Source organism: Marmota flaviventris, chromosome 8, assembly GCF_047511675.1.
Source record: "Marmota flaviventris isolate mMarFla1 chromosome 8, mMarFla1.hap1, whole genome shotgun sequence".
In the NCBI taxonomy this organism is placed as follows: domain Eukaryota; kingdom Metazoa; phylum Chordata; class Mammalia; order Rodentia; family Sciuridae; genus Marmota; species Marmota flaviventris.
Genome location: NC_092505.1, coordinates 7,127,523 through 7,152,774, shown reverse-complemented (window position 1 = coordinate 7,152,774; position 25,252 = coordinate 7,127,523). Strand labels below are relative to the sequence as shown.

The window sequence follows — 25,252 nt, the reverse complement described above, 5'->3', positions numbered from 1 at the left end:
TATCCTTTAGAAGGGAGGACTTCACAGTGTATAAATTACATCTAAAGAGAAGAGTCAAGGCAGTGCACTTGTTTCCACACCCAGACTTGAATCCTGGCTCCTCTGGTTAATGGTCAGGTGGCCTGAGCAAGTCACTCAACTCCTCTGAGCTTCGACCGCCTGTCTGTGCGATGGAGGTGAAAAGAACTGACCTGGGAAGGTTACTGGGACAACCAAATAGAATAAACCATCCGGTGAGATGCCTGGTTCAAAAGGAGGTTCTCTTATTCCAAAACATGAAGTCCTCAGAGCAAGTCTGTCAGTGGACAAAAGCTGGTTCTTGGGAGAAGGAGTGGAAAAAATCTTAGCTACTGCAGTGGTTCAGGGCACCACCAAAGCTCAACCCTGCCCCACAAAATCTTGTTCCTTGGTCTTTTGTCTCTCTCTTTAGAAGTGAAATTTAATTTTTCTCCTTAGAGGAACAATAACGGCGGGGGGAAGGTTGGGAAACACTGGCTTAGGATAAGAAATAATAAATGTAGGCCCTTATGTGCAACCTAATAATGGTCTAAATTACTTGGAGAAAGAAACCCAGGATTTTCTTTCAGCTGTATTCATATCCTCCCTGCACCTTATCCCCTCTCCTGCCACCTCCTGACCCAGAGCCAGTGCAGCTGGTAGGATTGGGGAGCGGGGCCAGCCTGACCACCAGCCTTTGGGCAGAATCTACATTTTCAAAACTGACATTAGATGCAGGGTGAGAGTTGGAGTTTGCTACTTGGAAAAAAGTCTGCGTTGATCTCCAGCTATGGGAGTAGGGAAAGGACTTGGATTGAGGAGGAAGGGAAGATAAGCTGTCGCCTGGCCAGGGCAGGCTTTTCAGAAGAGGCTGAGTGGGGAATATGCGAGGGGGGAGCTCTTGTAGCCACAGCTATGGAGAGGGAGCACGGGAGCGTGAGCCAACAGGAAGCCAGCCAGATTCAGATTCAGTGATTCAAACACTGAGTCAGCACCCTGCTCTGGCAGGAGCCAAGGATTAAATTCTCACACACCTCAGAAGGAGGAGAGATGCTGGAGACAAACAAAGGAAGGAAGGGCAGAAAGAGGCCAAAGAGCAACATCCACACACATCCCTGATCAAGTTTCTCAGCCTGCAATTGTGACCTCACCTAAGTGCGCTTCCTGTCTCTAGGAACGCAATCCCTGAGCCACAGACCATGCGAACTCCTTCAGGTAGCGCTGCATGCTCTGATCAAAGTGAAGCCTCACTGTCACTGATACTTCGTCCGGGGGTGGGGGGATCTGCTTTCCAGCGGTTAAAAGCAAACAGGACACTTCAAATTTGCTCTATGAGACAGAGACAAAGGGGTAGAGAAAGAAAGAAGTCGTCAAGCAGAAGCTTACTCCCAAAGATCAAAGCTAAGGAAGCCCTGGCTGCCCCTAAACCAAGGGATTTCCTCTTACAAGCAGCATGCAGAAATCTGTTCCATGACCAGAGCTCTGGACTTGACGTTACAACGTATGACTGCACACGTGAGCACTTGCTCCACTCAACTCAAAACTCCTGTCCAAGATGCCCAGGAAGACAGAGGTTAAATCAGCAGGTGTGACCCTTCCCAGCTGCAGTTGGCAAGCTGAAGTCCAGCTGCTGCAGGAACAAAAAACTCAACAACTCATTGCTCTGCTCAGAGCCAGATAAGGGATGCTGCTAATTTCTCTGTTATTTCTCCACTTAAGAATCATTTTAAATGCATGTTATTTAGCCAAAAGTTCTAGTGATTGATTAGAGGAAAGGAGGGCAGGACAGAGGGAGGTGAAGGACTTGAAGTCATGACACCAAGGAGGAGGCTGTCTCGGGCTCTCAGGTTTGGCAAAGGGATAAGAGTGTACCAAAATTCATTTCCAGTTTCATTGAGTTAAAAAAAAAAAAAAAAAAAAAAACCACCCTATGGAGCTTTTAAGAAAAAGGTACTAGAAAATCAAGTACCAGCAAAAGGGTTATCACACTCCACAGCAAGCAAGAGCTGAAACGATGAACTGACCCAGGGAGAATGTGAAAGTGGAACTGCAAGGCCAGGACTGACCAGGCACTCAAGGGAAAAGGCTGGTCTGGCTCTTCTGATTTTCTCAAGAACTGAGAGTTGATACGAAAATCATAGAAATACCCTTGTGGTCACACACCATTCGGTATTGTGTTCTCTGGTCCTACAGGCACTAGAGGCCCACCATCCAGGTGTGCTGTGTTAGCATTCAGTGAAGCTCTCCCCCCTTCACATCCCCATCCCACTGGCGTGAGGTGAGGAAGATCCAAGTTTTAAGAGAGATCCCAAGTGGTCTGGTTATCTGTTGCTGGGTAACAAACCAGCCCAAAATTTAGTGGCTTAAAATGAATCATTTACATTGCTCATGAGTCTCAACTGGGACAGGATCAGGCAGGGACAGCTCAACCCTGCTCCACGTGGCATCAGATAGGGTGGCTCAACTGGGTACAAATGATCAACTCCAGGATGGCTCCTGCAGAGCTGGCTAGTCGGGGCCTCCTGTCAGGTGAAGCTCAGCCAGTGCTGTCCTCTGAGGGCCTCGGTTCTTCTGGATATGGGTCTAGCCACAGGGCAGCTTGAGCTTCCTCATGGCATGGGAGCTGGGTTCCATGACAGACTATTCTAAGAACCCAGGGAGAAGCTGAAGATTCTTAATGATCTAGCCTGGAAAGTCCCAGAATATCACTTCTGCCATATCTCATGGGACAAAGGAAACTGAAGTCAGTCCAGATTTGGTGAAGGGGGATACGGAAGGAAAGGATTGGCAGCCATCTTCCATCTACTACACCAAGTTTTTGCCAGCTCTCAGTATTTGCCTCTGTGTGAGAATGGCATGTCCCTAAACGACATGCTCCTCAGCCTGGGTCCCTGCACGAGAGAGACGCATAGCAGAGCCCACAGCAAAGTCACCTCTGGAAACACCCAGCAGTGAACCTGCCGAGCCTGGGTGTAACATGACTGAGAAACGAGGGCTTATGTCAGGAGAGACTGGGATCCTAAGGCTATGGGTTATGTCAGCAAAGCTGACCAATACAACGTGCAAACTGCGTTCCCTACAACGACCACTCTAGCGGTCCTTCCTGCTGCACTTCCAGTCTCGACAAAAGACCCACCATCCACCCACAAGCCATCATGTCCTCAACAGCTGGTGCATCTCTCTCCATCTTACCAGTCCCTCTTCCGGGCCATTATGTTTCCCATGGGGACAACTATTGTAGGTTTGCTCCATTCTCTAACCTGCCTGAATTGTGATCCTTCTAAAGTACAAATATGATCATTATGCTTTTTAAAAAATGGTTTTAGCCTACTGAACCTAGGATAGGACCCAAATTCCTAATTAATACATATATGACCTTTTTGATATGTGAATTATGTGTATTCACCCTATCATTTAAGAACATTCAATTCTGCCACAGAAAACAAGTAAAGCAAATAGCATGAATGAAACTTACAGCATCCATTAGGACATTGTCAGAAACTTGCATGACCTGCTAAAGACACACAAAATCAGTGGAATGTATGTGTGTTGGACATAGATAAAAAGGACAGGACAAAAGGGAGTATTACTTGTAGGCATGGAAGGACCAGGTGTAATTCTGAAATATTAGGAAGACACAAATTGTGCCACTTCCAAATTGGCCTTCACGTCATTCTTATGTGGGCCAACCATCTCAGCCCATGCACATTCTGCCTGAAAACACAGAAAAAAATGGCTGGGGTTGTAGCTCAGTGGTAGAACACTTGCCTTGCCTCACATGTGCAAGGCCTGGTTTAAATCCTCAGCATCACATAAAAATAAATAAATAAAATAAAGGTATTGTGTCTATCTACAACTAAAAATATATATTTAAAAAAAAAAACATAAAAAACACAGCTTCTTAGCAGATCACTGGTAAGCCACAGCTACTACAGGCACACATGCCCAAGACTCTACAGATGTCACCTACAGACACTGTCCATCTGCTGAGCCCCTTCTTTAACATAACCTCTGGTCCTGGTGACAACACCGTTGGCAAGAAATGCTGACGCAGCAGGAGGGCAACAGGACCCGTGAAGATCCCCCAGCCCAGGCTTCAAGTGTGTGTTCCTTCCACCCCAGAGGCATCCAATGCAAAGTGTTAACTGACCCAAGATCTCTCCTGTTTCTTTTCTTTTTTTAAATTTTTTTAGTTGTAAATGAACACAACACCTTTATTTTATTTATATATATTTATGCAGTGCTGAGTATGGAACCCAGTGCCTCACACATGCTAGGCAAGAACTCTACCACTGAGCTACAGCCCTAGCCCTCTCTGTTTCTTGCTGCATGTTTTGAATTTTCTTAGTAAACCATGGTTGGAGCATCTGAACTTAGTCTGCAGCCTCTCTTATTCGGTGGTGGCTGGGAGAGCCTACCTGGCCCTGTCCTTGGAAGCTATCAGTGCATCAAGGTACTTTCCCACAAAACACTCCAGCCCCACCTTTTGCCCCTGGCCTCCCCTTGGGCCACTCCCAGTCTCAGATCAACAGATTCCAACCCTTCTGAGCCCAGGTGCTGCTCCATCTAGGAAGCCCTTTCGTTCTTCACCTACATGCTGACTTCCCCCTGAAACTCAGCTATCACTTCCCCCTGGGAAGTCCTTCCTGACCTCCCCTCATCAAAATAGCCTCCAGCCACTCCCTGTGTCTGCCTTCCACAGCTCCAAGCATTTGTCCCTTTGCTTGGCTCTCTGCCCTCCCACTCCAGGAGTTCCTTAAGGACAGGGATGTCATCTCTGAACGCATCTATGTCATCTCTATATGACATAGACCTCCAGCCCAGGCACACCATCTGATATATAGGAGGTATTCAATAAATCGTGAACTAATGGATGAGGCCTCGGCTGGACACATGACCCAAGGGAATATGTTGCAACAAAAGTTGTGTGTAAGTGGGCTGGGGTCATGGCTCAGTGGTAGAGTGCTCGCCTAGCATGCATGAGGCACTGGGTTCAGTACTCAGCACCACATAAAAATAAAATGAAGATATTGTGTCCATCTAAAATTTTTTAAAAATATTAAAAATAAAAAGGTTTGTGTAAGTACTCTGTGTCATCAATTCTTACAAAAGGGGACTGCTAACATAATTGAGAATGGAGCTGAATCTGCCATCACCTTTGGTATTTATTATTGCACCTGGCAAAATAACTAGATTTGTTAATGAACAAATAAGTGAAAATATGAATATGTGAATGCTACATTTTTAAAGCTGAATTATTTTGCTGGAGGTCTATTGAAGGACTGCAAATCAAAACCATTTGAGATATCCAGAATTTAAAAAGATATCATCATAAATGTGAGAGAAGTAAGATCCCATCAGATTCAAAAGCTTTTCTTAGTTATATTTCTTAGGTATATTCTTCCTATTTTCTATTTAATATCTTAGGACCCTGTGAAAGTCAAATGAGTTCAGAATTGTGTGAAATATACATGCATAGTTCCTAAGAGCCCCCCAAAAGGCAAAATCCCATCGAGCAATCAACCTGAATAGGAGCTGCAGGCTTGATGAGAAGACAGTGAGCTACGAGATCAACCCTTCTTCAAGTTATTAAGCCCAGCTTATAAAAGGAAGCTCCACACCACAGCCAGGGTTGTCAAAAGAAAGGCTGTAGGTGTCTCCAGCACCTTCGTGCAAGACCCACCAAACTCTCCAGCCATAAGTAAAACAAGTGAACTGGAAAGCTGCAGTCTGCCTCAGTGCACAGACGTCTTTCACCCCAGAAAGTTAAGAGTCAAGTAACCACCTCAGAAAGTAGGTGAAGGGAGATGATAACTGGGCAGAGATGCTAATTACGTCCCAATACCTAGTCTTCCCTTCTCCCTGCCTGCTGGTAACAGACCTGTGCGTGTCCCTGAGGGAATGCGTTTGCTATCCTCCCCTGCAGCTAAGTGCCCAAGGGCACCCTATGACTAAGTTCTAGGCAATCTGGTGGGAACAGAAGTGGCATGAGAAATTTCTGGATAACAATTTCAAAGAGGAAGTTGGTTGTCTTCCACTTTCTCTCTTCCTCTATTCTGCAGGCTACCACGTGGATGAAGGTGACACTGGTGGAGTAGCAGGAGAGGGCAGGAACCAGCCTCCACTTCAAGAAGCTGTCTATCAATCACCAGGACAGCAGAGCAACAAGGCAAAGGAAACCCAGCCCTTGAATCAACACTCAGAGCAGAACCACTCCAAGAGAGAAATTAACTTCTAGTTTGCTTGAGCCACTGTAGTTTTGGATTTCTTTGTTATAGCACCTTAGCCTGAACCCCACATAATACGGTAACTTTGTTTCTTAAGATACTGCATGTCATTTTACCCCATAAGTAATTAAAAAATAAGAAATTAAAATATAGCAGTTAGGGGCTGGGGGGTGTAGCTCAATGGTACAGCATGTGCTCAGCATGCTCAAGGCCCTAGGTTCAATCCCCAGCACCAAAATCAAAAAAAATAAATACATAAATAACAGAAGTTATATATATTTTTGTGTTAAGAAGAATCTGTCCATATGTGATATTATATGTAATTTTAATATTTTGGAAATCCTAGCTTCGGTTTTAAATTAAAATCTAGTAAGATTGATAAGTAATATTAAAATATATTATTTTTCTAATATATTAAAATATATTAGAAAAACTTACCATATTTATACACTTAATAACACATAAGAGTTACGTAAGTGTTCAGAAAGGTGGTGTTTACTCATCCAGAAAACTTACATATCTAAAAAGAAGCTGAGGGAAGGAAAGGTGAAGCCAGGGGAGGGAGTAGGTGGGTGGACTCCATTCAGGACCCACACAGGTACATATTCCAGCTTCTATATTAAGGGATGGGTTCAAGGGAATTTATATTACTTCAAATTCATGAGCGGATGAGGACCACGCATAAACCAAGTAGGAGGTCACATTCTTCACAGGATTATAATCAAGCAAATTCTCTGCAGTAGAGTTTAAAAATACTTCAAAACACTTGGGTCTGTAAAGAGAATAAATATTATTCAAAAATCCCTTTAAAAGTGATGACAAGGGCTGGGGCTGTAGCTCAGTGGTAGAGCGCCTGTCTTGCATGTGTGAGACACTGGGTTCGATCCTCAGCACCACACAAAAATAAATAAAGTCTTTTTTTTAAAGTGATGACAAAATTTTTGCTGAACTTATAAAAATGATAAGCTGGATTTAAAAGCTAAAAGAACAGGTTCTCATGAGACATGGACTAGCTGGGCTAGGTAGCACACACCTAGCCTGTAATCCCCGTAACTGGGGAGGCTAAGGCAGGAGGACCACAAGTTCAAAGCCAGTCTCAGCAATTTAGCAAAGCCCTAAGCAACCTAGTGAGATCCTATCCTGTCTCTAATAAAAAATTAAAAGGGCTGGGGATGTGGCTGTGGTTAAGCACTTCTGAATTCAATCCCTGGTACCAAAAAGAGAGAGAGAGCGAGAGAGAAACGTGGACTCTTCCAAAGTTTAAAAAAAAAAAAGTCAAATATCAGCAATTTAATTCAAATCTACCTAATTGATCATTTGTTATTTAAGTTGGAAATCATTCTCTAAAAAAGTTCATAGTCTTGAGCCGCTCCCTCTGGGCCTCGGTCCTCCGCCCACGCCCGCCGGAGCCTGTTCGAGTCGACTGACCAGAGTCCGCGAATTCTCCGCTCCGAGCCCCTCCGGACCGCCCCGACCCCAGCTTTCTATCCTCTGAAAACACTAAGAATAATGTCCCTGCATCAGTTTTTACTAGAGCCAATCACCTGTCATGCTTGGAACAGGGATCGTACCCAGATTGCCCTTAGCCCCAATAATCATGACGTGCACATCTATAAGAAGAATGGGAGCCAGTGGGTGAAAGCTCATGAACTCAAGGAGCACAATGGACACATCACAGGTATTGACTGGGCTCCCAAGAGTGACCGCATCGTCACTTGTGGGGCAGACCGCAATGCCTACGTCTGGAGTCAGAAAGATGGTGTCTGGAAGCCCACTCTGGTGATCCTGAGGATCAATCGCGCAGCCACTTTTGTGAAATGGTCCCCTCTAGAGAACAAATTTGCTGTGGGAAGTGGAGCACGACTAATTTCCGTTTGTTACTTCGAATCTGAAAATGACTGGTGGGTAAGCAAGCACATTAAAAAGCCGATCCGCTCCACGGTCCTCAGCTTGGATTGGCATCCCAACAACGTTTTGCTGGCAGCAGGATCGTGCGACTTCAAATGCAGAGTATTTTCTGCCTACATTAAAGAAGTAGATGAGAAGCCAGCCAGCACACCCTGGGGCAGCAAGATGCCTTTTGGTCAGTTGATGTCAGAGTTTGGTGGCAGTGGCACTGGCGGCTGGGTCCATGGGGTCAGCTTCTCTGCCAGTGGGAGCCGCTTGGCCTGGGTCAGCCACGACAGCACCGTGTCTGTTGCTGATGCCTCAAAAAGTGTCCAGGTCTCAACTCTGAAAACGGAGTTCCTGCCACTCCTGAGTGTATCATTTGTCTCGGAGAATAGCGTTGTGGCAGCTGGCCATGACTGCTGCCCGATGCTCTTTAACTACGATGACCGCGGCTGCTTGACCTTTGTCTCCAAGCTAGACATTCCAAAGCAGAGCATCCAGCGCAACATGTCTGCCATGGAACGCTTCCGCAACATGGACAAGAGGGCCACCACCGAGGACCGCAATACAGCCTTGGAAACGCTGCACCAGAATAGCATCACTCAAGTGTCTATTTATGAGGTGGACAAGCAAGATTGTCGCAAATTTTGCACTACTGGCATCGATGGAGCCATGACCATTTGGGATTTCAAGACCTTAGAGTCTTCAATCCAAGGCCTCCGGATAATGTGAAGCTGTGTGAGCCTCCCCCGTCCAGCAGGAGAAACATGGCTGCCTGCCGCTCTGCCCCAATGAGACGGTGAGGAGAGCCGCCCCAGGAAGCACTGTAAACACGTGGCGCAAACATCGTGTGTTTTTGTTTAAATATAATTGGTGAAAGTGTTGGTTTTTTAAAGGCAACAGTGGTTTTTTTTGTTTTGTTTTTTGTTTTTGCTATTTCATTCCATTCTTGACCAAAGCTTCTGTTCAAGTAGTTTATTATGGAAAATTGTCACACTAACTTAAAGGAAAGGGTGAGGGAGGTATGTAAATTGTCAGCTAGAAAATTAAATAAAAATCCCAAATGTGAAAAAAAATAAAAAATAAAAAAAAATTAAAAAGTTCATAGTCTTTTCTGCCCACCAAAAAAACACCTTAGCTCACCAAAAAACTTTACTTCAACCACTGGTCTCTTTCTGCCTAATGCAGGAAAACAACTGTGGGTCCTGCTTGACTGTCTTTGGGTCAACAAAACTTCGCTACTCTCGAACCTCAATGCCCCACATCGCTTCAAAACCATCCGTTTGCTCCTCCAGCTACTAGAAGGACATGAACATTGGCTAAAACTTAGTCTACCCTGGGCAGTTGGTGGCTTTAGACACGTCTTTAAATCTTACAACTTCATTTTCTTATCTTTAAAATGACAACAATAATACTTTGCAGAGTTGTAAGCATTAGAGCTCATGTATGCAAAATACCTATCAGGGGCTCAATAAATGGCATCATTATTACCATAAGTATATGTAATGCTAAACAAGACTTTATGGATGGTCCAGAGAGAGCACACACTGGCCTGCTGTTGGGTCACCTGTCAAATCCTCCCAGTCTTCTGAGTCTCAGCTAGTCTCCTTCCCTCGTTTACTATCTCCAGCTCATCTTTTGGTCAATCTTGAGTTCTAGTGAATTATTTCTTTTCTTACTCCCCATTCTCTTTCCTTTCCTCTCATCCTAATACAGTGTCTTAAGGACAATGTTCAGGACAAGAATCCAGCAACACAGCAGTCATCAGCAGAATGCCTGCTGGACAACCTGCCCATTGTAGCTCAGTGGTAGAGCGCCTGCCTTGCATGTGGGTGAAGGCAGAAAGACAAGAGTGACTCATCAGAGACACAGGGGAAGCAGACCAGCACCCAGAGCTTCCGCAAGAGGGTCCCAGCTGGATGTGTGTCTGGGACGGTGACTCTGGCCATCGAGAGGAAACCCAAGGAGAGGAAGACATCTTCACAGCGTAAAGAGAAGATACTGAAGATGACAGTGAACTCAGGAGCAACTGCAATGAAGGTGCAAAGCCATGACCTCTGGGGAGTGACATCAGTGGAACTTGGAATTCAGTGAAAGTTAGGAGCAGGTAAGAGGAAGAGTATATTCGGGTGTTAATTGGGGACTTTTTTTTTTTTAAACAGAACATAAACAAGTTTGGACATGTGACTGAGTTTGACATATTTTCAGAATCCTCAGGGTGGGATGTCTACAGATGTAACCCAGCCATTCAGGCTGTCTGCAGGAGTGAGAAGATGTAGGGAGAAACCAACTGGCCAGGAAGAGGGCACGGAGCAATGCTGTCCCAAATGAACACAATGTAAGCCACAAAAAAAAGTCATACACATGGTTTGAAATTTTCTAATAGTCACATTAAAAAAATAAGAATAAAGAGGTGAAAGAAATTACACCAATACATTTGATACAATCCAAAATATCCAAAAAGATAGCAAGTCACCTACAAAAGCTAGGGAAGATCACTCATGAAAAAACAAACTTGGTTAGGATTAAGACACGTATAGAACTAAATGACACACAAGAAAAAAAAAAAAAACATAGTACTCACTGTTTCAGAAGATGGTCTCTGTAAAGTGTCACCTTGAACCCAAATGCTCTCTGTCACAAATGCTATGTGTTCTGCTTCAAGTATAAAGGGAGAGACAAGAAACAGGGCCCATTTGTTCAAGTCATCAATGGACTGCACAGAGGGAGAGAAACATAGAGGATTCAGTGTCACTTCAAACCACAACTGCCACTTATCTCAGCATGCCTGACATACCGCCCCTCTGCAATTCCAGGTAAGATCTACCTAAGGTTATCTGATGCTCTTCTGCAGACATTAACCCTGTGCTTCTTGTTTAAGCGTGACTGTTCAAACAGCCCCAAAGCCCTCTGAGACTCTTGACAGCTTTAAAGTCTCTGGATATTTGTTTTCACACAATTAATTCTGACCACCATTGCTTACAGATTAGCACATAGTTTTCCAAATCACATTTGAGGCACATTTAAGAATGAGGAGGTCTGGAAGAGCCTGCCTGGCTACTGCAGTCTTAAGACCTGGTCCTTCATTCCCACGGGCACCAGGCCTGGCAGCACAAGGCAGCTGTCCTTTGTGCTTGCATTACTCATACTGAAGTAAACTGTTCTTTCCCCTGAGACCTGGGAAGTGCATAATCTTTCTGAAACTCACAAAACAGTCAAACCCAGGGCTGAGGGTGTAGCTCAGTGGTACAGCACTTGCCTAAAAGGCATGAGGCCCTGAGTTTGAAGCCCAGCATTGCAAAAAATAAAATAAAACAAATACAGAGATAAGATAGGATGTTTCTGGGAAAGACCCTTACCATATGCAAAAAAGCCATCAAACATATTTTAGAGAAAATGTAAATTCAAGAGTGATTTTAATTTAGCTTTTTTTTTAAAAAAAAATATCTTTTTAGTTGTAGATGGACACGATCTTTATTTATTTATTTTTATGTGATGCTAAGGTCCAAACCCAGTGCCTCATGCATGTAAGGCAAGTGCTCTACCACTGAGCTACATCCCCTGCCCTAATTTAGCTTTTTTAAAAGGAGATTATAGTCAAGATTGGTCAGCAGATCAGATATGGTCCCACTGGGCCCTCCTTATCAGTGGTTCTACATACTGGACTCAAACCAAAAAAAAAAAAAAAAGAAAAGAAAAATAATTAAATCTATACTAAACAAGAACAGACTTTTTTTTGGTCATTATTAGCTAAACAATGCAGTTTAGGTAATAACAATAATATAGTAACAACCACTTACACTATATTAGATATATTATATATATTGATCTGGGGGCTGAGGATGTGCTCAGGGATAGAGTACTTGCCTAGCATGCATAAGGTCCTGGGTTCAATCCCCAATACCACCAAAAAATAAATAAATCAATTAAAAGATTTGAATATAAGGAAGATTTTTTGCATAGTAGGCAAATACCACATCCCTTTATATAAGGGACTTGAGCATCTCTGGATTTTGGTGGGCTAATGCCTTTTTAAATTAATTTGCTGTTCTTTAGGAAGCATTTTAAAAAAAAAAAAAAAAAAAACTTTTTAAAAGGTTTTTTTAGCCTACCAAAAACAAGACACATATGGGGGGGGGGGTGACGAAAATCCAAGGCTTCTGGGAGAAGCCTTATCACCACCACCACCACCAGCCACAAAAAGGCTCCAATCCCCAACAGAGGAGCCATATCTCAGCAAAACTAACAGTGTAAAACGGATGCACAGCATGTTACAGAATCCCTGAAAGCATCAGATCACTACCGCCCAGGGCTCAAGGGGTAGGCAAGAGCAGAAAAATTAGTTGATTTAGTTAACCGAGGCCCAATAACATCATGAAAATGTTCCGAAGTAAAACTGCCTAAAAAATTAAAACATTTACATCTCAAATTTCGTGTATGTTAAAAATTTTACTCTAAACTCTAAAGAACATATTTTAAATAAATCAAGTCTAGAAGCTGCTGCAGTAGTAAAATCCACTCTGTAATTATTCTTCATTTTATTTTTCTCAACCAGGTTTCCTAAGGTGGCCACTGGATGTAATGAACTTCCCCCCTTGGGTCCAGGTGGTACTTGGGCGGTACTCGTTGTGTACATTCCTAGGAAGAACTGAGAACCCGTTCAGTGTGTATACTATATTTTTTTAACCTAGGGTGTCCTTTATTTGCTACCGGTATTCCACACCTAAGCACAGGCACAACAGAATGTTCAACACTGAGACAAGATTTTGATTCTCTCATGGGTGTTGTGATTTTACCTACGTTTAAATAATTTTTTAAAATCTCAATTTAATGCTGAAAGTGAGCCAACTTTCCAGACGGAAGAGGAAAAAGCAAAAACTAAAAGCAAAACTCTTCTCAGCCTTAGTGAAAGCGGTATTGCGATGCCCACGGCAATCTGCTTAGTGGTGCACTGTGAAGTCCACTTCCCAAAACAGCTGCCTGGAAAGAACCACAGTCCCTTGTCTCAGCAAGGGCGCGTTTTTTACAGCGATTACACGGCAGGCCCACGCCACTGTAGGTGACTGGGCCGGCTGGACAGTGGCCACCATCCCAAGTACGGGGCCCGGAAACAAAGACCGAGCGTCGGCCGAAGCGCTGAAGATGCAGAGCGGGCTGCCGAGAAGATGCAGAGCGCACGGGACACGTCCGGACCCCGGCAGGGACGAGCCTCCTGCCGCGCTCAGGTCCCCCAGAGGCCGCCCACCGCGGGACGGGCGTCCGCGCGCGGCGCTGCGGGGAGGCCGGGGTCCCGGGCCCGCGCGCCCCGCCCGCCAGGCTCAGCGGGGGCTTGAGCGCTGCCGACGGCGCTTCCGGCCCCGCCCCGCGCCCCCCGCCCGCCCACCTGGCTCTCGCCGACGCAGAAGACGCGGCCGCCGCGGCTCAGGCACACGCGCGCGCCTCCGGGCCGCGCCGCCGCGCCGCAGAAGGTGAAGGAGCAGCGCGTGGCGCGGAGCCGCCGCACCGTGGTGCGCACGAGCGCGGCCGGCCGGCGCCCCCAGCGCGCCCACAGGTACAGGTAGCACAGCGTGATGAGCATGGCCGGCGCCCGCGGCCCGGGAGGCTCGCCCGCCGCGCTCCGCCCCGCCGGCCGGCCGGAAGAGGCGCGCCGCAGACAGGCTGCGCGGGCGGGGGAGCGCGGGCACCGCGAAGGGACACCGCGCGGGGCGAGCGAGGCCGCGGAGGCCTCTGGGGCGGGTACCTGAGTGCAGTGATGCAGGGAGAAGCCCCCACGTGGGAGGTGTGCAGGGTCGGGGAGGTCAGGACCGGGAGGGTGTCTGGGTAAAGAGACTGCAGCCGGAGGGGGTCTGGGAATTGGGGAGGGCTGGCCAGCGCAGAAGGTGGGGTGGAAAGGAGGCTGCTCCAACGAGGTGGGATGACAGGCTTCTGGGAGGCTGAAGCTGCACCCGCGGAAGGGATCCAGGAGGTGGTGGAGGCCATACCGTGGGTGGAGGGACAACGCAATGGAAGGGCCAGGTAGAGGCCCTGGAGGTTGGAGTAATAGAAAAGGGAGGTGTTCTGGGGAGGGGGAGTGTGATAGCTAGGATGGTTGGGGGGTTGTTATATTCCCAGTGGATGCTGGACCTTATGAAGCAAAGGCCAGTCTCCCTTAGGGATGGCGATAGATAAGGAAGGCGCTCAACACATATTTCTCACAAATAGCCAAAATTTGCTAATCAGTACCATACCAGGAATCAAAAGAGCTAACACAACCTCCACCCAATCCAGCTAGGGAAATGAGTGAGGCAGTTTTTATTAGATGATGTTAATCCTTCATGCATGCAAAAAGGGATATAGGGAAGTTTACAAGAACTGACATAATGTAATAATTTTCTCTTTTTAAAATAAGAGCAGGGAACAGAAGTTGAAGACCAGTCAGCACCAAAAAGGCTGTACAAGGTGCTCTTGCCACATGTGGGTCACCAATGTGTGACCAGCAGAAAGAGGAAATATCAGTTATGATTCACAGTGTTCTTGTCCCACGAGGAATCATAATTATTACTATTACTGACAGGTTTCTCCTGTGGAACCTCACTTCCTCAAAGGCAGTCTGTCACCAGTATCCTGGACACTTTTGAAGTTCAGCAAAGATCTTGAGTTGTTTGCTATCTTGGCCCTAAGAAGGTGGCATAATGCAGTGAAAACAATTAGGTCCACCCACTCCTAAATCTTTACTTAACTAAGGGTGGGTTTTTAAAGTACCCTGACCATTTGTCCATCTACTTTAACACAGCAGTGTAGAATACCCACTCTCAGAACCCCAGACTTCTGGTCACATGATGTAGTAGTTCTCTCCATTGCACATAGCAATAATAGGTTTAAAAACAGAGTCTAGAAAGAAATAACTGGGCTTAAAAACAAAATAAGCATTGCTGTGGACCAGAAATAGAAGTCAGAGTGATGAGCAGAGGACTGAAGTATATCCTGCACCTCCCTATGGGACATCACTGGAGAAGGAAATGAATGAGTCCCTCAAGGAGGGACTCAGCCCCTTCATGATAACTCAGGCTGTAGGTCAGAAATTAGTGATTAAAAGGGGTTTACCAGACTTATAAATCCTAAATGTTTCACTTTCAGAAGCTTCCTTAAAGTTTGCTGGATTACAGTGGGAAAGAGGCACCTCCTCACCCTCCTAGAGATGGATAGGTCATCTACTCCTCCTGAATGTCACCAGCATCCCCAGTCTTTCCAAGTACTTTAAGGGTCTTGCAACCTCAGCTTCCCACAGACTTATGGAAGCTACCCAGCTCTACCTGCAGATGTTTCAAGATGTCATGGTCTCAGAACATGGGAAAATAACATTTTGGAGTCAATCCTATATATCAATTCCAGGTTATAAGGAATGGGGACCATCATGGTTCAACGTGATTAAGAAGTGGGTGAGCCCCCTTTCTAACATGTGATTTGAAGAACACTAATATTTTTCTTCTTATTTATTTATTTATTTATTTTATTAGGAATAGCACCTGGGTCACTTTACCACTGAAAAACACCCCCCAGCCCTTTATATTTTTTGAGATGAACTTGCTAAGTTGCTGAGGCAGACCTCAAACTTGACATCCTTCTGCCTCAGTCTCCCAAGTTGCTGGGATTCCAGGCATGCACCACTGTACAAGGCTTGAAGAGCACTGATATTACTCACTCCTAGGGAAGCAACAGAGGAAGGAAGATACAGCAGGACAGTAAGAGAGGGTAAACCATCACACAGCAAGCTCCTCTGTTTAGGATCCCTACCTACAATGACTTTGGTTGATGTTTCAGAGGGTCAAGGTACAGTTTAGCTTCATCATCTTCAAAGGAGAAGGGAAAGGTGTAAAACTAAGACCTGGAGTGGATGTACCTGATCCTCATCCTACAGGCCCTTGGGACCCAAAGTGCAGCCCTTAGACCAGCACCACCTGGGAGCTCACTAGAAATGCAGAATCCTAGGCCTTATCAAACCCAAAATCAACATCTGCATTTTAACAAAATCCCCAGGTGACACAAACACAGTAAGTTGAGAAGCATTGTTAAAGTCCACCTCCATTATACCCTATCTAGACATTTCCAAACTGTTGTAAAAGAGAAGACTACAGACTCGGAGTTTAAAAGCAAGCCTTTGTGGTTTGTCAGAATACAAAAGTCATGGAAGCACACCTCAGTAACCCACCAGAATGACTGGCTTTCCTGGGAAGAGCTAGTTGGCCCTCAGGAAGGCATGCCCTGGAAATAATGATCCAGTATAAGGCAAAGTGCCAGCCAAAAGGATGTCACCACCAGAGGGAGCTGTCCAGCTGCCCCCACCTGCCCCCCACCCCCCAAGGAGATGCCAGTTCCTCCCCAGGAGACATTAATCAGTACCCATCTGAGCTTGGAAAGTACTCAGCACTCTCAACAAATGGCCAGAGTTGAGAAATTAAAATCCCAGTCCAGTAGGAAGTGCTAGGTAGTTGCTGAAATTTCAATATCTGTAACTGAATATTTCATTCTTAGCAGTTACAGTCTATAGATAAAAGAATCCATTGCTTCCATCACCATGATGGAGTGCTCAAACAGCTTAAAATGATATTCAGAGATCACAGGGGATCAGAATAACCATCTGTTTGAAAAAGCATCCTCCAAAACAAAATAATTTAACTAAGTAAGTAAACTGAAATCATGAGGCTTTTGTTAGCCAAAAAAAAAAAAAAAAAGCTATACAACATGAAGAGTTTTTCTTTGAAATTTTTTTCCAAATAGGAAAATTTTTTATTAAATGCCCCTTAAACTTCCATAAATGATCCCTTATAATTATATAATGAAGCTAAGAAATGTATTGATTAATTGTATTTTGTAACATTTTGGCTACTTTTCTAATGTTGTTTATTGCTCTTAGAAGTTTGATATTTATCCAAGCAAAGAACTCTTGAGTTCTATACTAGAGTTGTCTCTAGGTAACATGATGATAATAGTAAAGAGAAAGCAAGATGTGAATTAAAAAGATGATTTCACCCCATTTTGTATAACTATAATGCACTGATGAGAACATTAAAAATAAAAAGATGCTTTCACATAAAACCTTAAGATCCTACCTTTAGTATGCTATTCTTTCTTAATCATAGAGAAATCCAAAATAGTGATTACCTCCTTGATTTACCTTTAATTAAAGAAAAGACATCTCCTGGTGCAACCTCAAGGTATTGCTAACTGGGAGAATCATTTGAATTTATTCATTCTAAGTCTTGATAGAACAATATGTAACATGATATTTAATTGATAAGGGAATGTCACATGTTTTTAAAAAGATGATCTTATAGGATCTTAAGTGTTACAGTATATGTAACATTTGTTCAGAAAAAAATTAAGTAAAATTTAAAAGTTTTAAGACCAAAACAGGATTGAGTAAAAGCATATTTACCAGTAGTGTAAAGATATAAGAAATTAAATGGTAGGAGGCGGAATTGGCGTGTTTGGATAAAGATAACACATACGTGAATCTTATAATAACTACGTTAAGTGAAAATAGATGAACCGGGTGGTGTTAAGATGAAACTTAGGATATTGTAGACAGAGCTGATTGATTTCAAAGTGAAGTGATGAGACAGATGATCCAGTATGGGGAGGGGGTGAAGAGTAGGGACTGGTTATTAAATTCTACCACTTCTAAGGACTTAAAGCTACCAGCTATTAGAATTCCAGGATCCTCGAGATAAAAGCAAAATGGAACAGTAGAACCAGGCTGTCCATCACCTGAATATTTGAAAAGCCACACTGAACAAGAGATGAATTACTATGTTCCTCACTGAGATATTTTCTGTGTACCAAAGAAGCTAGGCAAAAAATATTGATCCCACCAGATGCAGTGGCACACGCCTGTAATCCCAGTGGCGTGGGAGGCTGAGACAGGAGGATCGCAAGTTCAAAGTCAGCCTCAGCAACTGTGAGGCACTAAGCAACTCAGTGAGACCCTGTCTTTAAATAAAATACAAAATAGGGCTGGGGATGTGGCTGTGTAGCCAAGTGCCCCTGAGTTCAATCCCTGGTACAAAAAAAAAAAAAGCCAGTTTAGCAAGACCCTAAGCAACTTAGTGAGACCCTGTCTCAAAAAGGACTGGAGATGTGACTTAGTGGTAAAGTACTCCTGGGTTCAATCCCTAGTATCAAATAAGTAAACAATTCTCTTTTCTAGCTCTGTCCATTGAGATGGCCTCAGAGCAACATTACTCCAAAGTGCACCCTGGTGCTCAGATCCTGCAATATCTCTAGTTTTTCCCATTAAAAGGAACTAGAGGGGCTGGAGTTGTGACTGAGGGGTAGAGTGCTGGCCTAGCATGTGTGAGGCACTGGGTTCGATCCTCAGCACCACATAAAAATAAAATAAAGCTATTGTGTCCACCTACAACTAAAAATTGTTTTTTTTAAAAAAGGAACTATATGGACTGGGGTTGTGGCTTAGTGGTGGAGCGCTTACCTTGCATATGTGACACACTGGGTTCTAAGATCGCATATAAACAAAATAAAGGTCCATCAACTGCCACAGTCTGGCTGGGCACACAATCACGAGCCACCACACAGCTTGTAGATTCAAACAGCAACTCTTTATTCCCGAACTCACACCAGCCGTCTACAATCACGTTCTGGGGAAATCCACGTTCTCTGCCCAAATCCACCTCCACTGGGCTTCTATCTCCCAAAGAATACTGTCTGAATCCTGTGAGAACTCAAGGGCAACTCAGGCAGCAGGATACGCCCTATTCCCAGCAGGAATAATCTTAAACCTGGAACCTAAACCGGGAATGCCCTAAACCCGATTATCTTAAACCGGGAACACCCTAATCCGCCTTGGTCCTTGAGCAAGGTCACCTACATTCAATGTCACTGCAACATGGGGTATGCTGGCAAGGAAATTGTCATACCTACTTGGCTAATGGCTCCCAGCAATCAACAACTTAAAAATATATATAATGTCTGTGTGTGTGTGTGTGTAAAGGAACTAGAGATTCTTGAAGAAGGGGATGATGATTTGGGTGTTTAGAAATAAATAAGGCAGGATATTATGTGAAGGAAAGCAGCAAAGGTTCAGGAAACAACCCCTAAGTGCTCCCCTACATAAAATTAGGCCAATTCAGTATCAAATTCAAATACATCAGATGTATGAAGAGCCATGAGTCCATGATGATCCTCAACAAAAGTTCAGATATTCTGAGAGAATGAAGGATAAAAGATGTTACTGTCAAGTCTTACTATTTGGTTATGTTTGTAGTACTGATGATTTATTGTATTAATGGACATTGGTAAATTGCAAATATGTCTGTTAGAAGGGAGTTTCTGACCCACCAGGACATCAATACAAAGACCTCATAAAGCTGTGATTCCAAGCAGAGAGAAATGCAGGAGATAGCCAAAATTTTAATCAGATCTGGTTTTAAGGCTCCTTAAAAGTTGGATGGTCCTAAAAATATGACATGGTACAAGATTTCATTAGGTCCAATGATCATAAAAATTAAATCCATTTGAGAACTCTTCAGCCTTTGTGGGAGCTGCAGGCTTCTGTGAACAAGCAGAAGGAAGTACAGCAGCTATGCACATCCCAGCCTTCACATTTCCCAGTTTCAGTTACCCACAGCCAGCTGCAAACCAAAACTATTAAATGGAAAATTCTAGATAATAAGCAATTCCTAACTTTAAAATTGTACATTATTCTGGGTAGCATGATGAAATCTCATGCATCCAGCTCCATCCCAAAAGGATGAATAAAATCATCCTTTTGTTCAGTGTATTCACACTGTATATGCTACCTGCCCATTAGACACTTTGCCACTTATGGATTAATAAGGCATCTATGCATATCTGCTATCATATACACTTGAAATGTGATAGAAAATGCCACTCTTGTAGGAATAGCCTTTATCTCTTAATTTGAAATGGGGACTTTTAAATTGAAGTCATACTAAATTGATGAACAGTATTGAAACATTGAATGGTAGTTTTGCCATACTGAGAAATCAAATCTGCTAGATTTATAAGAATTGTATAATCAGGCAATTGAAATACCTAAAAAGGAAGTTTATGACTCGTGTCTGAAACCAGAAGCTCACTATGCACATCTCCCTCAAGGATCTCTTCTAATGGAAGTGAACAGTTGTAATCCATGAATATTCCAACCTACGTGTGAACATTCCAACCTATGTGTGAACGGTGTGTCCACCAAGGAGGGGAAAGAAATCCAGCCTTCCACTTAAGACAGTACTAGGTGGAAAAAGAATTCTCTACAAAATAAAGAGCCTAATATTTTCCTAGCAAACACTGTGACCCCTTTCAAATAGCCTTTTGAAGTCTCATAACCATGGGGCCACCTTCCCTTCCCCTCCTGGGCATCGGGACTTCTGTTCCCTGTTTACCCACCCCACAAGGCTCCTGCTTCCCTGCTGGTCACCAGGTTCCTGTGGGAGAGGGCAGGCTTTGTCACGCTGCAGGCAGGGACCAAGAACAAGGGGATGTCGTCTACAAGACCTACCTCCCTCCTACAGTGCCATTCTTACTTTCAAGTCAAATGTGTGATTTATTTTCACAATAACCCCAGATACCAAAATAATAAGTACAAGTGGCATGGTGACTCCCAGCAACTCAGGAGACTGAGGCAGGGGCCTCACAAATTCAAGGCCAACCTGGGCAACTGGAGGAGACCCTGTCTCAAAAATTTTTAAAAATGGGGGCTGGGGTTGCGGCTCAGGGGTAGAGTGCTCGCCTAGCATGTGTGAGGCACTGGGTTCAATCCTCAGCACCACATAAAAATAAATAAAGGCATTGTGTCTATCGAGAACTAAAAAACTTATTAAAAAACAAAAAGGTAGAGTTCCCCTGGGCTCAGTTTCCAGTAACAAAATGAAAATAAGTACAAGTCAAAACCCAAACACAGGTTGGGTGCAGTGGTACACGCCTGTAATCCCAGGGGCTCGGGAGGCTGAGGCAGGAGGATCACAAGTCCAAAGCCAGCCTCAGCAAAAGTGAGGTGCTAAGCAACTCAGGGAGACCCTATCTCTAAATAAAATACAAAATCGGGTTGGGGATGTGGATCAGTGGCCAAGTGCCCCTGCCTTTGAGCCCCAGTACCCCCCACCCTGCCAAAAAGACCCAGACACAGTAAAGAGGAACTGAAGGCAATCCAGGAAAGGGGTGGTCTCCAAAGCAACCTGAAGAAGAAAACAGACCATTTCCAAAGTCAGCTGTCAGAAGACAGCAAAACATGTTTTAAAGACCCAGGGGAATAGCAGCCTAGAGCTGTATGCCTGTCCAAAGTATTTTCATGTTGGGAACCCCCAAAAAAGATGTTTTTAGAAATAAATCTTAAAAGATAGTTAAAAGCACTATCTTTTAAAAGCACTTTAGAAGGAAGAAAAGTTAAAAAAAAAAAAAAAGAAACAGATGGGGAAGAGAGTGAAGAAAGTACAGGAATTGGTTTTGGTTTGCTTTTTTATTTTGCTTATTATTTTTTTCAATGCTGGGATCAAACCTGGGACTCGTGCGTGTTGGGCAAACACTCTACCACTGAGCCACATCTCCAATCTGCTTTGCTCCTTATCTATTAGTTGAATTCATGCCCCTTACTTTTTAAAAAAATCTTATAGTTTAAAGAAATCTCTATATGGAAAGCAAGTCTATAAAGTTTTCAGAATACAGAATATCTTTCTGACCTCAAAATAGAGAAGATAAGTCAATCAAGATGCCAAGAACATTAATTATAAAGGAAAAGGATGCTACGTTAAATTTAAGAACCTCGTTGGGGCTGGGGCTCAGCAGTGGAGTGCTCGCCTAGCACGTGCGGGGTGCTGAGTTCAATCCTCAGCACCACATAAAAATAAAATAATGGTATTGTGTCCAACTACAACTAAAACAAAAAAAAATTAAAAACTAAGAACTCCACTTACTGAAAGATACATTAAAAAAAAAAAAAGAAAGAAAGGCAAGCTCTGCAATGAGAATAGGTATTTGTAACACAAGTAACCAAGAAAGGACAAATATCTAGAATACATGAGACAAAGTCAAAAAACAAAAAGGGGGAGGAGTCTAGGATGAATAAGCGCTTCAAAAACAGTAAGCCCAGATGGCTGAAAACAGAGAGTGCTCAGTCTCACAGCCACTACAAACTAAATCCCATGAGAACTGGGTCGTGGGGTTGGCAGAGCTCCCCTCCTTAAACCCCAGCCTCGGGCTTCCGCCCCCAGGGCTTAAAGACCAGCCTTTTCCATTTACTTCCCTCCCCTTTCTGAGCCCTAGCTCTCCTGGCCATGGTATTTCCACCAGTCAACAGAAACTCAGATATTTAAACAAAGGGGTTTCGTATAGAGGAGACTGGCCTCAGGATGATGTCGGTGCTGAAACACCAGGCATGGGGCAGTGAGCAGCCCAGGGGACAGCAGACAGCCTACAGGAGCTGGGCCTTAGCTGGGTATCCACATGGAGATGCACGTGGTGATGAATGTGGCAGAGAAGCCTGGGAGGGGCCAGAGCCACACTGAGGGCCCAGGGGTGCTGCTGAAACTCAGAGGATCCCCAAGAAAGAGAACTTGGATAGGGCCAGAGGTTGGAGTGTTATGGCTTGGATCTGAAATGTTCCCCGAAAGCTCATGTATTGAAAGCTTGGTCCTCAGTGAAGGAGTGTTCAGAGATGGGCCCCTGGGAGATGACTGAGCCGTGAGGGCACTGGCGCATCACGGGCCACGGCGAGGTGGCCACGGCGAGGTGGGATCTGTAGGAGGCCGGCTGAGTTGGAGAACACGGGTCCTTCGGGGTGTGCCATGAAGGTCATGCTTGTGTCTCTCTCTGCTTCTTGACCCCTGTGAGACGGCAGCTTTGCTTCACCACACCCTTCCCCGTGGGGTTCGGCCTCACCACGGGCCCAGAGACAACAAAGCCAGCTGACCATGGACTGAAGCCTTTGAAACCATGAGCCCAAATACACCTTCCCTCCTTTGTCACAGGGATGGAGAGCTGACTTACACATGGGCAGAGTCACTCATGTTCCAGTTCAAGGAAGTCAGAGAGACCGACTGAGAGTGGTATCTCCACGGCAGCAGGAACACACCAAGAGCCTTTTTCTCCCACAGATGACCTCTTTATCCTGTATTGTCATCTCTGTTCATGACCAAGGGACCATCACAGGGACCCAGAACTTAGTAGTTCTGGAGCCAGGACCTTCCCTTGCCCCACATCTTTGTTTCTGCAGCAACTGACGGGACCCCTCTCCAGTGCCTGCTCCCATGGGAACCAGCATGGTGGCCTCCTGACTGATCCACACTGCTCTTCAGCACACTCTAGTTTGACTTTGGAAAGTGCAGCTCTGATCCCACTGGACCCTTTCTCAAGGGACCCTCTTTTCTTTATACTGCAGTGCCTGTCCCTCCCACGGGGACCTTTAGGGGCTCTTGCCTGGCATTCAGGACATTCCACTGTACCCACATAGCCTGACCTCCCCTTCATCCACTGGCTCCCATTCCACTCATGAGGCCCCATGCTAATCACTGTGGACATTCCGCCCTCTGTGACCTTGTGCTATGAATCGGATGTGCTTTGCCCCCAAAGAGGCTTGGTCCTAATGTGGTGGTAATATGAGGTGGTGGCACCTTTAAGAGGTAGGGCTTAGAGGAAGGTGGTTAGGTCATTGTGCTGCTCAAAGGGCATTAATGTAGCTCTCACAGAGCCCAGGTCAGTTCTCATAAGAGTGGGTTCTTGTAAAATTAGGTTAATACATGTGCCTGCCCCCTTCTGCACACAGCTGCTTCTCCTGCTTTCCCCTCCTGCCATGTGATACAGCCACAGGTGTCCTCATCTGGGGCCAAACAAGTTGCCCAATCTTGGACTTTTAGTCTCCAAAACTGTGAGCTTAAGAAACCTCTTTTCTTTATACTAATTATTCAACCTCTGGTTATTTTGTTATAAGAACATAAAACAGACTAATAAGCCATGCAAGGTAGCTATTATTGTCCCCATCTTGTAGAGGAGGACACTGAATTTTAAAAGCAGTTGAGTAACCTGTTCTAAGTCCCATAACTTGATAGGGAGGCTGAGGTTTGAATTTGGGTTTTTCTGGCTCCAAAGTCCTTCACTGAATAAACAAAACAACTGAGAGCACAGAATGAGTATACACAATAATAATAGAAGCAGGACTCAAAGCAGGGCTATCGTGGTGGCACATGCCTGTAATCCCAGCAACTCGGAGGCTAAGGTAGGAGGATCGCAAGTTCAAAGCCAGCCTCAGCAATTTAGTGAGGCCCTCAGCAGCTTAGTGAGACCTTGTCTCTAATAAAATTTTAAAAAATAAAAAAAGACAAGGGATGTGGCTCAGTGACTGAATGCCCCTAGGCTCAATCCCTGGTACCAAAAAGAAAAGAAATAGGACTCAAGATCCAAGAGTGGCAAAAAGTTCAGGTGCACCATGGCCAGCGCTGAGGATACTCTTTTGTATCCAGATCAGATGGGTGACTGTGACGGTGCCTAACTTGCACACACCAAAAAGCTGCAGATGAGAAGTATAAAATGCCAGGGAAAATAATACCCTGAAAATGCCCTGCACCCTGCAAGTCAGAAAAGATGTGGGATGCACTTTCTGTGTAGTAGCTGAATGTCGGTGATGCATCACCGTTTTAAAGGAACTTTAAGTAGAGCAAAATTCAAAGTTAAAAAGTAAAGGCTCTAAATGTGATGTGGTGTCCTGGATTGCATATTGGACAAGAAAAAAAAAAGACTGTTAGCAGGGAAACTGGTGAAATCTTAAGTCAGCAGTTTAGTTAAGTATTGCCCCAATGTTCATGTGTTCTTTTTAATAAATCTATGGTTGCATAAGATGTTAACATTGGAGGAATCTGAGTGAAGGGTATAAGGAACTCTCTGTACTATTTTTGCAACTCTATTTTAAGCCTAAAGTTATTTTAAAATAAAAAAGTATAAAAAATAAGAGAATGACCTTCTACTTAATTTCATTAGCACTCCTCTTTTTCTCTTTGTTCCTAAATGGTCATGTGGTCCTGAACTAAACGTTTCATCCCTCTGGGTCCCAGTTTCTCAACTATGGGAAAAAAAGAAAAAAAGAAGGAGGGCCACAAACTGGATTGCCAAGCTCCAAGGAATATCCTGGGTTTTCT

General features: G+C 44.5%; 1 protein-coding gene and 1 pseudogene across 9 annotated transcripts in view; one reads left to right on the top strand and one right to left on the bottom strand.

Moving 5' to 3' along the window:
* The window catches only part of Hlcs (holocarboxylase synthetase), a 196,124-nt gene that overhangs the window by 159,102 nt on the left and 11,770 nt on the right, over positions 1-25,252 (bottom strand). For 4 of the 9 annotated variants that reach the window (XM_071615050.1, XM_071615048.1, XM_027929201.2 and 1 more), the window contains exons 2-3: positions 10,699-10,830; positions 1,149-1,326 (exon numbers count right to left, since the gene is read on the bottom strand). The exons of 1 other annotated variant lie outside the window; for it this stretch is intronic. Coding sequence is in view for 1 of the 8 variants with exons in the window: in XM_071615047.1 (XP_071471148.1) it covers positions 10,699-10,830; positions 13,498-13,692 (327 nt within the window). In the remaining 7 variants the exon portion in view is untranslated. Of the gene's footprint in view, positions 1-1,148; positions 1,327-10,698; positions 10,831-13,497; positions 13,709-25,252 lie in introns of those variants that run through there. 4 more of the 9 variants (XM_027929202.2, XM_071615052.1, XM_071615053.1 and 1 more) reach the window with 2 other exon arrangements.
* LOC114087659 (actin-related protein 2/3 complex subunit 1A pseudogene) lies at positions 7,598-9,178 on the top strand (annotated as a pseudogene).